General features: G+C 34.3%; 1 protein-coding gene across 6 annotated transcripts in view; it reads right to left on the bottom strand.

Annotated features, from left to right (window-relative positions):
• ZC3H6 (zinc finger CCCH-type containing 6) overlaps positions 1-16501 on the bottom strand; it is a 53005-nt gene that overhangs the window by 17098 nt on the left and 19406 nt on the right. For all 6 annotated transcript variants that reach the window (XR_012065181.1, XR_012065180.1, XM_072951471.1 and 3 more), the window contains 5 exons: positions 13783-13905; positions 7946-8222; positions 6293-6420; positions 2083-2199; positions 1337-1448 (listed from right to left, as the gene is read on the bottom strand). Coding sequence is in view for 4 of the 6 variants with exons in the window: in XM_072951471.1 (XP_072807572.1) it covers positions 1337-1448; positions 2083-2199; positions 6293-6420; positions 7946-8222; positions 13783-13905 (757 nt within the window). In the remaining 2 variants the exon portion in view is untranslated. The remainder of the gene's footprint in view (positions 1-1336; positions 1449-2082; positions 2200-6292; positions 6421-7945; positions 8223-13782; positions 13906-16501) is intronic.

Here is a 16501-nt window from a genome sequence, read left to right as displayed (position 1 = left end):
CCAGTGCCATGCTGTTTGGAGTAGCTTTGTAACTACGTTTCTCTTATTATGAACAGGATAGAGCATCTTATCATATGTTTTGGAGTCATTTGCATTTCTCTTTTTGTGAATTATCTGTATTTCTTGCCCCATTTTTCTTCTCAATTTTTAGAGACTCATATATTAAGGCTATTACTTCTTTTAAGTGAATATTGCAAACAATTTTTTCCCATTTTATTATTTACCTTTTACATTGTTTATGCCATATTTTTGTTATATAAATTTTAAAATATTTTATGCAGTCAAGTATTCAATGTCTTCCCTTACTGTTTCTGAATTTTAAGGCATACTTGGGAAAGTTTTCTGTTCTTCTGGATTATAAAGGAATCCATTTGTATATTTCTCCAGTATTTGCATGGTTTCATTTATTACATTTAGATCTACAGTAACAGATTTTTCACTTTCTTTTCTTCTATACATTATTTTTTAAAGTAGACAAATTTACCTTGAGAAATACATGTAAGAATCTACCAAACAGCACAGTGTGCTGGGGAGGCAGAAAAAAAAATCACAGCAAAACAACATGAGACATGAGTGCGAACAAATCCATGGAACCAAACAGAAAGTCTAGAACAAAAACATACATATAAGCAGTTCATCTGTGATAAAGATGGAGTTTCAAATCAGTGGGGAAAAGCTCCAGTAGTCATGTGTGGTAGTGAGTAACCAGCTTGGGGTGGTGAGGAGTCAGGGTTAACACAGAAAAATGTACTATATGTATATACATCCCTATCTCTATCTATCTGTCTATTTATCTATCTACATATATATATATATATATACACACACACATACACACACACCATATGTCATTTGGTGGAGGCAAGAACACAATTTCAAAGTATAGATTTCCAATGGAAGAAATAGGGAAGAACATACAGTGTTTATCATTGGGTGGTAAGATCTGACAAAACTTTGATTTTATAATTTTCAACAATGATAATTTATTATTTATAAACCTAAGAAAATAATAATTAAGTCACAGAATAAATATTTTGCCAAATACTCCTTCAGGAAGCACAGTCTCTTGAAATATTTATAAGCTGAGTATATTAAATATAAAGTACCTTTATTTCATAGATTTTTTTTTTCCCAAAAGAAAGTTATTTCATTTCCCTAAAGAAAAAAACTCAGTTTCCCTTTTGAAGTAAAAAGGCTGCCTAGACTTGATTTATATAATGTGCTGTTTTAAATTTAAAACCAAACTAGGCTTTCCAGGTTGAACTTACGATTTTTAGACCCTCAATGATGCCTGAAAACCTCAATATTTTGGTTAACATATTTTAATAAAGGATATTATGCATATAAATACAGTTCTCTCCTTTGGTACAATATCCTTGTAAATAAAATTTGCAGATCTCTTTTCTCTTCTCCAACTCTGCATCGTGATCAAATTTACATTGATCTCCCTGTTCACAAAAAAGAAAAGAAGAAAGAAAAAAAGAAACCGTCAAATTGAATTTTCTCTGTGGTGTTTCATGGTAGAACTATGGTCATATCTTCAATCTCTAAGTAATGAGCTAAGAATAATTCAAACAATCCCTTAGAACTCTTGCCCAAGATAGTGGCTGTGACTACGTGCAGAGAGGCGGCATAGTGAGCACGGCCTCCAGAGGATACGGCCTCGGTTTCACCAGCGCTCAGCACTCAAAATTTCTAGCTGAGCTGCTATGGGGACTGACTTAACCTCCTTGTTTGGCCATATTTAAAACGTGGAGAAAAACAGTAAAAACTTCATTGTGTCACTGTAAAGATTTAATATTAGTAATCCACTCTGAACAGTACTTGCCACAGAGTTAGCATCATGTGTTTGTTCAATATAATCTGATTTCAAAAAATTCTATTATTGTTCCAGAATAGAATTAAATCAGTTCTGGTATACAATATTTCCATGCAAGATACATTTTGAAGAACCAATTTTATTACAACTATATGAGAAATGAAAAACTAAGTACCCTCCAATGACTTTAAATTTTAAAATTATTTTAGAAGATTATTTTAGATCATTTGAAAAAATGATTTATGATATCCCCATAAATTTACCTTAATACATCTCCCTTCCAGAAAGTATTTACAGATTTGTTTTCCTTTATGTTCCACTGTGTGCTGGTTAATAAATTCCTGAGTCATAACCTTCCATTTCTTTCCTGGTTTACTATACTGTAAGAAAAAAATTATTTAAATGCAACATATGAAATATTAAATCAGTATCAAATGTATAGTCACATGGATCTGGAAAGCAGTACACACTGATAGTTAAAAGCAGTCAAGACTGGAAGTGCTGAAGCTATTCATTTATTTGGAGAGAGAGATCCCTCTGGCAAACTGCTTATGGCTATGAGCACTTGCAAAGAACTCTATTTCTAATTTAATGAGGACACATAACTACATTTTTCAAAATAAAATTATGAAATGTTTAAAAATAATACTCAGCTTTGGAAAATGTAAAAAATATGCACTCTCATGTACTGTTGATAGAAGATTTAAAGTATTCATATTGTTTGACACAGAGTTTGTACTTTTCAGGATTATTCAAAAGAAGTTTCCAGAAGGTATACAGTGATTTATTCACTAAAATAACTACTGCAGAATTATTTACAAGTCAAACAAAAAGCCTAGAAATACTCTACACATCCATAACTAGGAGAATAGTTAAACACATTATGATACATTTAGGTGGTAGAATACTACACAGTCATTAAAAATCATAGGATGGAAAGACAATTTGGGAACATAAGAATATGTTCACAATACTTCACTAAGTGAAAAAGTGATCTTAGTTTATAAATAATAAAGGCAAAGAAAAAAGACTAAAAGATTACCCCCCACACTTAGTGTATGTCTCTAGATGGATCTCTGAAAAATTATAGATTGCTTGCATGTGTGGTTATTTTGCACTCTCTCTCGGGAAAAAAAAATGAGGAGGAGTATTACCTTTAATTTTTCAATTAAAAAAAAAAGAGTAGTGTATGGTAGAAAGTCCCGCAGCCCTGCTTGCTTTCTTTAGCTCTTCTCCTCAGTCCCCTATTCAACTCTTGCTACAAGTATAAAAAGATTGACTAACAAGAGAGTATGACGCTTAGTCAAGCTAAGGACTGCCATTCATGAGCCCTATAAAACAGCACTGTGTTTCAAGCACCCAGCATGCACAATGCCTTGCACACTGTAGAAGCTTAGTAACAATTTGCTCTTCTGATCTGATATCAGTTTTCCCTTTTCTCTCAATTTGCTAGAAGATGGAGAACAAAGCACAATCTACTGAAAATAGGAAACTGCCTCACGGGGAACCCTTGAGGTAACAGATGGCTAAACTTAAATCTGATCCTCAGTGCTCACAACTGAAATATACATTTTACTACAAGAATTCTTGGGGAAGAAGTACAAGAATACCAGAAAAAGATAATCTTATAAGTTCTTCTAAAAAATATACGTATACCCATACTGTTCCAGGAAAACACAGTGAAACTGCTTATACTCTACTCTGAAAGGATCACTTAAAAGGTCTTAAATCTACGTAAATTTGACTTACAAACATTTTCTATTTTTAGGCTCATTTAGAACAAGTAGATATAAATAACCAGCTCACACTTGCCTCCTGTACAAAGAATTGTGGGCTGTAATAAAATAGGCAGCCAAAGGGAGTGCATTACACAAAGTCAGTGAGGCAACTTGAGGAGAATAACTCTGAAATTAAAAAGTAAAAATACTAGGTAATCACACACAAAAAACCCAAAGCTTGAAAAATGCACCAAGTTGTACCTATGTTTCATTAATAGCTCACTCTTTCTGTCTATGTTACTTTCTAATGACGTGCCTCATTGTTTTAGTAGAGGATTATGGGGTGTTTTTGGTTTTGTTTTGTTTTGTCCTTCAGTTAGTTCTATTTAAATGAGGAGTAAGTATCTTAATATCCATAACTATGGGAAACCTGGCTATAATCAAAGTATTCTAGAAAATCTAAAGCAAATTTAACACATAGAATTTCAGGACAAAATAAAGTGCCTGGAAGATTTGATCTTTTAAGCTTGAGCCCACAGAAGAACCACAAATGCCCCCCATCTTTAATATCTCTCATAATGTAAGAGCTGGAAGAACCACAGAAGTAATCTAGTTCATCACCCTCATTGGACAAATATGAAAACTGAAGATTAGTGACTTGTCAAAGTTTATGTGGTGTGTTAGTAGAGTCAAGATAGAATTCTTTGCACTGTATCACACTGTCTCAAAGAAAACACAATTCAAGACAGAGGAAGAGAAGGAAAAGATGAAGGGAGGGAAAACCAAACTACCTACTTGGACATTTTAAAATTTATTTACTTTTAATATTGTACTACTGTAAGGAACAAGAGCATAAAAGACTTCTGGCATATCCTATAGGGAAGAAGAAATTAAAGGCTCTACCAGGAAAAGAGTATGTATTTACAGAAAATTTAATAGCTACTATAAAGACTAATAACTTTAGGGGTTTTATGGCTAACAGAATGAATAAGTCTTTAGAATCCATCAAAAGTTTGTTTGTTCTGTGACAAGTTTTCAAGAAAATGTGTGGGGACATGCAGGTATCCCTGAATTTATCTGGCCTTCGGAGGACCTTACACTCCTCGAAAAGGCCAGGGTGGAAAGGGATCTATGTTGGCCACTCTAGCATGTCCACTCTACCTGGAGGCACCTCCCCCAAACCACTCCTGAACATGAGCTGCTTCCTCTGGCACTCTCCTGCTTATTTCTGGAATCATAAGAAGAAATCTCTCATGAGAGCCAATAAACTGACTTACTGTCAATAACATATTTTAATCTTGATAAATAAAGGAAAAATATGTTACACCTGATAAATGCAAAAGAATTTATTCCAATTTTCTATTACATGATAAAGAAATCTTTTAGTTGCGGCCCAGATCTGTAAATATTTAAAATGCTAGTGCTCGAAGGCACCCTTAGAATTAATTTAATATGTACTTTTATTTTACAGGGTAAGCAAATTGATGCTTAGAGATAGGTTGTAACTTGCTCAAAGCCACACTTTCTTGGAAGCTAATTATTTTTTCACGTGTAGCATGTTAAGTATTGAAGAAAGGAGGAGGCTTACTTAGAAAACATTCACATTAATTTGGTCTAGTGAAAGCAGCACATTCTACAGGTGCCTAGGAAGATGGACAGGCAAGCATAATGACCCAGAAATTTTAAGCTTGTTTCCAAAGCTATTCCATGGAATACTGAGTTAAGAGTGAATGTTAATAGGTGTGCAGGGGTTTAAAAAGAAAAAACCAAAACCAAAACAGTTCATGATCAAGTAAATTTTGAAAATTATGGGCTGAAAAAAGTAAAATGGGCTTCTTTATGCCTAACCTGCTCAGAGCCTTTAATATACTGTTGACTGAGAATCCCCAAGAGTAGAATAGCATGTCCTAGGTTTCAAAAATTTATTTGGGCCTGAACTTCTTTTTTTAGGTCATACCTGTTAACAACTTCCTCAACAGTGTACTAAGGAATACATATTAAGAAATCGTTGCCCATTATCTTTAAACCCAGAGATCAGAAAACTAAGCATTTTCCAGTTATAGTACATTATCCCTTTTCTATCTATCAAGGTTGCAGCTTTTGATAACCCAACCTTGCTCTATATAATTCAATCAAATCTTACTGGAACAGTGGCAGAATGCAGGAACTGGATCACTCTAATCCCGAAAGTGGCTACCAGGCTGAAATGTACTTGTTCAGAGTTCAGTGCTCCGTATATTTACTCAGTATCTACTACACATATGGTTCATAAATTCATCTTTCCAACCATTTTACATCTCCTTTTCTTCTCTTTCAATGCTTTCAACGCTAATAAAGTAAGTGAAGTTACCACCATCTCCCTTCTTGGCCCTGCTACACACTGAGCTATGAGCATTTTATTGCCATTTGCGTCTAGAGGAGATGACTCCTAGGAAAGGAGAGCACAACAGAGAACCAATAGAGCACACACTTTTGCTTTCAGATACATCAATTTTACTTTGAGGTGCTTTCAGACGTATCGATTTTATTTCAAGGTCACCTAAACTGACATCTCTATACTAGTATCATAACTAATTAAAACAGTGCTTCATTTTTGGGAATGTATCTATTTGATCTGAACTGAAATTTTTTATTTACTAGGAAAGCAGCATTAAAATCACAATGCTTAGAAAAATAATCACAATGCTTTATTTGCAGTCAAACAGGTTAAAGGATGGAAAAGCTCCTCTCCTCATCATATATAAATTCCCAGTACCTCTTGAAAGTCATCCTGAAACATACTAGGCCCTTTATTGGTTCTTCCCCCACGGTCTTTGCGTTTGATTTTCTTCGGCAAACCACGTCCACGACCAATATTATAACTTTTAACCCTCTGTTCAATACCTAAAAAAGTTAAAGTGTACTTCAGATATCATAGAAAACAGTACATCAACCTATTAGTTTATAGGGAATAGCATATTTAAAATTGTCTATAACATACTGTGCACTGTGCATTTTTTCCCCTCTAAATTCAAAGAAAAAAATTAATTCAATCTTTACCTTTTACTTCCTGGGTACTGCTTTTTATTTTTTTGTTTTTTGAGGGATGTTAACAACATAAGGAAGGTAAGGAACAAGGATATACATGGCATTTAAATCTACTCATTAACATAAGAGTGACTAAGATACAATTCATAATTAAGGATAAAAAAACAACTTACAACAGTATGTATAATTTTTTTAAATAACTGTCAAAAAATTCTAGAAGAATATACCAAAAATATTAATAATAATTGTCTCTGGGTGTAGGTATTCAAGTTGCTTTTGTTTTATCTTCGATCTTTGCTGGGTTATCTTTTCTACACATAGAAAAGTTTTCTGCATTTGACCATATATTACTTTCATAATTCAGGGGGAAGAAATAAAATTCAAAATAAAATACAATACTCAGTTATTTAACAGAACAAACAGGAAGAGCCTGAAAGGAAAAACCCCAGTGGGAAGGGATGAACAGTCCTCTCCATTCCCCTTATTCCCCAACTGGAATGATCCCTGACACCACTATGTCTAGACTTCAGGAACAAACATACTAATTACAATAGCATATGCATAGACAAATTCCTTTCTCTTTAGTTCAACAAATTTTTCAAAGGAATTCTGCTAGGAAATCAAGAAAAAATAAAGCAATAGAAATAACCAAATTTACTCATAACTGATTCCTTTTTTAAATGATAATTAAAGGATAGTTATTTAGGGTTTGGATGCTCACTACTTCATCTCAGTCTCATCTACTTAGTTTTCCTGAAGCAGACTTATTGACTGGACAATTCTTAAGGTGGATTTGACCCTGATCTGACCAATAAGTTCTATGGTAATTTGCCCTGGTCTCTCCAGGGACGAGGTACCTCAATATAGCAGATGAAAAGGTGATCACTCCAGAAATTTTTTAGATTATGTTCTTATTTCCAATCTTGAAAGATGTCCCCAATCCTAAGTACATTTGCATAGCAAAGATGATCGCTATACTTTAAGCCTAGTAAAAGAATAGCTTCCCAGAATTCTGCCCTTACAGGTCTAAAATATAAAGTAATACAGAGTAACAGAGACAACAGAAAAAGGTAGGTTATGTTTTTTCAGTGTACAGATATCATATGGAAGGGAGGGGAAAAATACAACAGGAAAGTTGTTTTATATTTTTACATACTTTTAAAATATTAGGAAATCTTTTAAATTCAAATATTAAGATATCATGCCGATAGAAATAGTTGTAGATTTCTGTCCTCAAGGATAAAATAAATAAAAACAAATTTAGGAACCACAACAATAAGCTGATCACGAGAAAGGGCTAAGAAATTTAACTTAATACTCCATAGCTACCTGTTATATAAGGTTCTCATTATTCAAAACAAATTGACAATTTCAAACTTACCTTGATGAATTCCTTTCAATCTTTGTTTTTTCCCTGGCTCTTTGGAAAATGATGATCCTAAAGCAGTACTTGAGGTTTCTTTAGTTTGCCTGTATTGTTTCAGCTGACTGGCAAAGTCTCCCTCTGCTTCCTGACTGTAGGTACCAAAGTTGTCGTCGCTGTAGGTACCAAAGTTGTCATCGCTGTAGGTGCTGTACTCATCATAGTCTTTACTTCTAAATTTTCTGTTGTGTTGACTCTTCTTTGATGTCATGTAGCTTCCTGATATATGTCCATGCTAAGTGAAAATGAATAATCATTATCAAGATTTTTCAGTTACATACAGGAATTGACAGTAAGACAGGACATCTTTCTTCCCCCAGAAAGCTGGGAGAAAGAAGAGGCAAAGATAGTTATTAGCTCTGCCTTCTGGTTAAAACTTACCTATGACACTATTTTAAACTAAGTTCAAAAAGCTAAATGCTACTCTGGTGTTATTTAACATTGTAATGTTCATAGATCCTTGCCGGTGAGTATGTCTTATTCACTTTTTGTTTTCGATGTCCCATGTTTGTATGCACAGGAATCCTTAAAAAGATCCATACCATCATACATGAATTCCTTCTCCAAAAACACTGAAGAGGCTTTTTTGAAAATAAAGAAATGACAGTAAAATAGCTTGGAGGGAGGGTAGAAAATATATATATTCTCCTAACGTTGAAAAATTCCCAAGTGACATATTTAAGCATATTATATTTCATTTAAAAAACTATACATGTGGACAAATTTATAAAAAGAAAGTGTTTATATTTGAGGTCTAACAGAAAAAATAGGTTTCTCTAATAGTAAAAAAAAAATCTAGTGAAAAAATTGCTCATTAAAAACTATTTATTGGAATATACATTATTAATTTTATTGCTTTAGTAAAGCATGTAAAAATAAATACATTTTAGTCCTAGAAGTTTATTTAATGATAGTATTCAAGTACATCTCTATTAACTGAAATGTTTTTATTAGTTCTATCATATATTTTGTCAATTTTTCTTATAAGAAAGCAAGAAAAAATTGCACATAATTACAACTTGAGGATCTAGAAAACCCCAGACCATGACTCATTTTCAGTTTAGTACATTTTAAATGTGATGCAAAAATGCTGCCCTGGCACGGTACCAACATGAGACTATGTGTTTTTTAATAGAATGCAGAGAAATACAAGTACTTTTCAGTAATTTTAAAATAGAGATAAAGTATATAACTAAAGCAATCAACAAAATCAATTAGCTCATCAATTTAAAATTTTGAAGACAAAATTTGTATTAGATTTTTGTCTTGTTTTAAGCAGTATTTTTCACGTTTATATACTGTTCTCAGTCTAGCACTTTAGAAATCCACAAAGGGATTGACAACTGTAGCCAAAAGGCAGTGTTTCTGACATTTCTTAAAAAGCCACTATGAAAATAAAACAAGAAATAATGCTTTGATTAAGTTGAAGATTAATTAGTTGAATGGTACTTACATTTCCCTTTATAAAAATATGATTATATTAATCCTTCAGTGATACATGTTAATGCTTTATGATTACAGATCACTCTGCTAATGAGTGAGTATGAATTCTCCTTCAGAGGTTAGATGCCTTTCACAAAAGCTTTTAATTAATGTTAATTCAATTCTCTGATTTTTCACAGCCTTTACGAAAATAATCTCCATAATTTCTACTTTTTTAAACAGAATTATCCTAAATTTTCAATTTACCCTTCCGTAGTTTTCCCAACTGCAAATAATCCTAGCAGTTCTCCAGTGATGCAAACCTTCCATCCCAGGACCCCTTCTGCAGTGACAGACTCTAACGTGGCCTGCTGGAGCGCTTCATGTTTGAAGCAGGGCCCAACCACGCAGTGCAAGCTCTCCAGGAAGCACTAAATGAATGACTGGTTACACAGCAGCCCTGGTTCTCCTGTCACCTCAAACCGCACATGTTCATCATTCGGAATGAACAAAATATACTCACCAGTAAGGATCTAGTAAATATTTTTAAAAGCCCTCCTAAAGATAAAAGAAATGAAAAAGACTATAAAAATTCTACCAAAGGATATAGTTTCTCCCATCACGTTGCTGATTATTAAGCTATATATGCTGCTAGAATATCTGTGGGGGCAGATTTGGGTTCTGTGACACAGGAACTGGCCCTATGGCGATCACTGTAAACACGAAATAAGGGAATAGGAGACCCTGAACAAGGATGAGGAAAAAGGAAGGCAGATTAAGTCCTCTAATTTAACAGCTAGATGTTTATACTATATTCTGCTGTGGGCCTGTAACTGTATAAGTTTTATATAGCAGATACCTGTTATCTAGTTAAATGGGATTTTTAGGATGTACTTAGAGTAAACTAAAGCATATGTGAAGGAAATGATACTGAACTTCCTCTGCTCCTAATGGCAGACTAGGTAATTCAGATCAGTCTTCCTCCTGAAAAAAGTAGCAAAGATAAGACAAAATATTTTTTTTTCAAGCCCTGTAGACTTCAGAGAGCTAACAAACTAGTGAAGGATTATAGGACCATCACTGTGGAGATGAAAATGCCCAGAAGTGAGTAGTATCTGGAGCTGTTTTTGCTCTGAAAGCATCAGCCCATCATGAAACATCTGCTGAAAGGTTCAGCAACACTTCTGACTGTCCCTTTAATCTTCGGGAACAAAAGGAGAAGTCCAGAGTCTGGAAAAAGTGGAAGTCTTAGTAACCCCCACCCGCCAATTTTGAGGGAATCTCAAAACGTGAATCAGAGGCTGCAGTCCAATCTTAAGTTATCTGGGTAGCCTAGAAAAATCTCAAATCTTGAAACTAGAATAAAGCTTGTAAGAGTCATTAGGAATCTGACAAGAGCAAGTGAAAATCCTCTTCGGAGGAAATGAACACTGTTCTAGACCTCAAATTATTTCTATAAAATATACTACATTCTGTGAATACAATGCTCAGCGCACAATACAAAAACAAACAAACAAAAAACCCCAGGCAAACGAGGCATGTGAGACAAAACCACACGAAAGAGACCCAGCAAAAGCAACAGGTAACAGAAATACACCCACTAGATACTGGAATTCATGGGACAGACTTAAAATTATCTGTGCTTGCTATTTTTAAGACATTAGGAAAATTTCAGCAGGGAACTAAAAGTACAAAAATTACCTTGAAGATCTGAAAAAGAATCAAAATAAATGTATAGATGTGAAAAATATAAAAGCTGAAAGTAAGAATTAATAGGTAAGTTTAAAGGCACATTAGATCTCCCTGAAAAGATGAGAGAAGAGAGAAAAGAAAAAGCAAAGCATATGCAGTAACATGTTAGCAACTGGGGAGTCTGCGTGCAAGATACACGAGTTCTTTGCACCATTCTTGGAACTTTCCTGTAAATCAGGATGACAAAATAAAAATTTATTAAAAATAAGAATGAAAAAAATCAATCTCCCAATAAATAAAAGTTGAAAGAATTCACTGACAGTAAGTCTTCACCACAAGAAATGTTGAATGAAGTCTAGACATACTTCAAGTTAAAAGAAAATGATACCTGATTGAAACTCACATCTACATAAAGGAACAAGGAGGACTGTAAATGAAATATGGGTAAATATAAAAATATCATTCCTTCTAAAAATTTCTTTAACTGAATTTTTGAAACAAAAATAATTACACTGTGTCTATAGGGATAAAGAATAGTTAACATAATGACAGTAACTATAATGTTTAAGAAAACTTAAACTTTACTTAAAACAAATGTGCTATTGTTTATACAAACGAGTTGGTTGTGTCCCTCATAGTAGCCCCCACAGAAGGCTTTGCATTTATTACAGTACTTCTGTCACTGTTTTAAATATTCTGTATCTTGTCTTTTGGAATTACTTTTAGTGACTGTTACTTATGAATCTCATTGCTTTTGATATTTTCAGACGCCTTGTTATCTAAAATAGTCATGCCCATCCTGAGCATGTTTTCATTCATTGGAAGAGTCTCCAAACGACTTCTGACTATTTCTAAAAAAAAAAAAAAAAAAATCCTAACTGCAAATGATGAAATTTAGATACTACATCAGTTTTTGTTGAATTGAACTGATTTAAATTTTGTCATTATTGGTAAAAAAAATAATTGAATGAATAGCTTTTAAAATGTTCTAAGAAATGGCAGCATCATTCACTCCAAAATCACTAGACACAATAAGTATGTGTAAACATACATACATACACATACACATTCTCATATGCACTTAACTAGATAAAATTAGTAAGCAAAGTAGAATTCTTTTCAAATTTTAAAAGAAGAGATTTTAATGAAACCTTATTTATTCAACGGTCACTTACTGAGCAACCTCAACTATAAAGAAGGCAAGAGAAATAGCAATTTAATAAGAACTTTAACAGACACAGTAATTTGGTTTCTAAACTCACAGGAGATTAGGAACACCAAATTAGATGAAAGAACAGAGCTCTTGTAGACAAGCATACAGACAGATTGGCAGAAACCAGGACTCAGGAAGTCTGGGATTTTTCAGATACATGCACACTGACCTGAATACTCTCCAGTGCTCCTGAGAGCATCATGATTTTTCTAGCACAAAATCAAAGACTTCGTTCATACAGCACAACATACTTAAGAAAGATATAAAGTATATCATGTTGCTTTAAAATATTTTCTGCTTAAAACACTTCAAATAATGCTTGCACTTAAAGAGACAGATGGTAAAAATTCATGCTGAACCCCTAACCCTTAGAGGTGAAGGCTGGACAACACTGTGAATAAACTTAATGTCACTGAATTATATATTTCAAAATAGTGAAAATAGTGAATAGACATTTCCCCAAAGAAGACAAATGGCCAACAGACACATGAAAAGATGCTCAACATCAGTAATCATTAGGGAACTGCAAATTAAAACTGCAGTGAGATACCACCTTGCACCGGTCAGAATGGCTATTATCAAGAAGACAAGAAAATACAAGTGTTGCCAAGGATGTGGAGAAAAGGGAATCTCTGGGCACTGCTGGTGGCAACAACAATGTAAACGATGTAAATTGGTGCAGCCACTATGAAAAACAGCATGGAGGTACTGCAAAAAATTAAAACTAGAATTACGATATGAGCCAGCAATTTCACTTCTGGGTATTTTTCTGAAGAAAACAAAAACACTAATTTGAAAGGACAGACACACCCCTGTGTTCACTGCTGAATTAATTACAATGGCCAAGGTATGGAAACAATGTTAGTGTCCATCAATAGATGAATGGATAAAGAAGATGTAGTATATATACAATGGAATATTACTCAGCAATAAAAAAGAATGAAATCTTGCCATTTTCGACAACATGGATGGGCCTAGAGGGTATTATGCTAAATGAAATAAGTCAGGCAGGAAAAGATAAATACTGTACTATCTCATTTATATGTGGAATCTAAAAGACAAAACAAATGAGCAAATATAACAAAACAGAAACAGATTCACAGACAAAGAGAACAAGCAGGTGACTGCCAGAAAAGAATGGAGAATTGATGAAATAGGTGAGGAGATTAAAAGGTATAAACTTCCAATTATAAAATACATGAGTCACAGGGATAAAATGTACAACATGAGGAATATAGTCAATCATACTGTAACAACCTGGTAAGGTGACAGATGGTTACCAGACTTATCATGGTAATCATTTGGTTATATACAGAAATACTGAATCCTATGTTATGCATCTGCAAGTAACATAGTGTTGTAGGTCAACCGTATGTCAACTTTTTGAAAAAGAAATAAAGAGAAAAATAGTTGTAACGGTCAGTTGTATGTTACGTATATTTTATGACAATAAAAATAAAGGCAATACCTGAGGAAATGGAATGTCATAATCCCTGTAGAAACCAGTTCTTTTTTTGTGGGAACTTTCTGAGTGTTCAACATCTGAATCAAGGCTGTAGTCTGAACTATCATCACTGGATGGAGAATTATGCTAAAAGAAGGAAAACCCAAATATGTCACATTTACAAATGGAAGAAAATTTAACTAGTAACTAGATAAGCTTGTTTCACCCAGAAGTGCCAACCAACAGGTTATACTATCCTAGTAGGTTCTGAAGTATTAACTGAAAAATCCTTACTCCAAAGACCTCCTCTACCCTAATGTCACTAAAATTTTCTAAGAAAAAGTACACCTTCCTCTTTTTTCAGGGACTTTATGGCAGCATTTTCCTCATCATCCCTTTGGCCCAAGGATTTCAAATAGAAAATACTGCACCTCTGTGATCTAAAGTGATCTTAAATTTAAGTTCATCTTAAAGGAAATAAAATTGGTTCCTCAACACCAAAAAGGGTCCTAGAACATGAATAGAGTATGAGTTAATCTTTACCTAAAATGGCTTCAGAGCTCTTAATCTATTGTATAAGCACCCTAAACTCTAAAAGATACCAAAACATTCCAAACTATAAAGTAAATTCAACCCACAAATTGAACGGTGAAATTCACACCACAAGTAATTGATAGTGATTGACAAATATCAAGAATAAGCTTTTCAAGTACGAATGCAATTTCAAAAAATAAAAAAAATCATCAAATCTAGTCAAAATACCTACTCAAAGTCATCACCTTCCCAGGTTGAGTACCCTCTTTAAAAAAACTCTTTAAGTTCTTACCAGTGAAGACACTGGCTCTGTATTTTATCATCCTTACATTCCCAGCCTGGATGTCTAGAACAGACTCGGTAAAAATGTGCTGAACTAAATTAAGCTCTTGATGCTTTTATGGTAGAAGGACATTTGCCTGGTATAGCTTTACTCGTTTTTTACATCTTTCTCTTGTTCGTAGCTTAGAGTTGGATTTTGAATTGTTGGGGAATACATCTTTCGGTATTTAGAAAGATCTGCATTTCTGTTTCAATTATTTCTTCCACACTGCCTTTTCCCAGTAACCTTAGTCCCCGTCCCTTCTTTGCATATTATTAGTTTCCTAGTGGGACCAATATTGAAATTAGGCAGGAACCTTTTCTTCCACTTCCTCTCTTTCATTCCCAGGATAATAATTTGAAGTGTATTTTTTATTCAAATATAATTTGAATTTTATTTTTTAGTTAACAACTATAAAGTAACCAATAAGCTTATCCTGCTTACCACATATTCTTCAGCTTTTCCTGACTTATTTTTTTTACAGCTGTAATGTTTTGATCCATAATATTCTTCCCCCCTTATGTCCATCATTTAGTCTTAGTTTTACAAGTAAATATGTAGTGTATGTAGATCACTCTTGCCTTCCCACCAGCCATTCTGGTTAGCTGAACTTGTTCTCTAGTAGATTCTATGGGAAGGCTCATGATAACAATATTTCCTAAATTCTATTATATACAGTTTTTCTGAGGACTTCATATTTGAAGGTTAGTATTTACCTGGATATAAAATGCTTGGCTCAATTTTATTCAAATATGTTATTCCATTATCTTCTGGCATAAAATGTTGACATCAAAAATTTTAATATGAATCTGACTTTCTTTCCTTATTAAGTGACTTGGTCTTTTTGCCTAAATGACCAAAGGATCCCCACCTCCTCCTTCCCCCAAATTCTATTTATGCTGTTTGACCATAGTTTGTATTATTTCCTTATTTTTTTTAAATCATTTTGAAATATTAGGTTAAGTTTTTCATATGTTTTGTGGGCATTCTTTCTTTTCTGGAAGAATATCATTCTCTTCATTTCTCTCTCTCTTTTTTTTTTATAATAACTTATGTGGAATGTGATCATGATCCAATCTTACTGCTCGCGAGTAAAAACAGGAATAAGCCAGGAAAACCCTCCCTAGCTTCACTCCTCTAGGCTTACTTCTTATGTGGCTCGTATGAAGTACGAGGAATGCGGCCATGCACCTTCTGAGATATGCCACCTCTCTCCCTTCCTCATTTTCACTTGACATTTCCTCCCTTGGCCCTCGTATTCCCGTCCTCCCAACCTGGACGCTACTCCCAGCAGTTACCTCCTGGGGGCGGGGGGGGGGGGGGGCTCTGTCCCGGAAGAGATTCACTTCATTAGTATCAGGAGTTCATCAGTCCCAGACCGTCCCAGCACCACCCAGTTTTACATGGCCACCTTACACGCCTGTGTGAACTGGGATTCAGTCAAGGCCCCTTTAGTTTCCATTGCTGTTTCTCAGTCTGGCCAACAGGCTTTGCATGTTCACTGGGGACTCATCCATTTGCAATAAATACTGTTGGGTAATTTGTTTTCTGGAAGTTCCTTTCCCTTCCCTCTGCTTCATTACACACAATTGCTGATCCTGTTCTAGTCTTGCTGCTGCCTGTGGTTTGGCCTTATCCATCTGTGTTTTTGAAGTCTGTTGAAATAACCTGTTACTTCACTTTTTTGGTAGATGCTGCCAATGAGTTTTTGGTTTTGCTATACTAGCTGCTCTGTTTTAATGGTGGAAATTCAGGGAATTTCAAAAACTACCCCACTGCTGCTGCCAACTCTTCTCTGAGTTCTCTGTCAGCTTCAGTTTCCCTTCTTCTCAACCCCAGTCCGTATTATTCTCTACCCAGCACTCAACAGTGCTCTTGATAGCATTT

This window comes from Vicugna pacos, chromosome 28 (genome assembly GCF_048564905.1).
Source record: "Vicugna pacos chromosome 28, VicPac4, whole genome shotgun sequence".
NCBI lineage: Eukaryota > Metazoa > Chordata > Mammalia > Artiodactyla > Camelidae > Vicugna > Vicugna pacos.
Note: the sequence above shows the minus strand (reverse complement) of the source record. Positions and strands in the feature narration are given on the sequence as shown.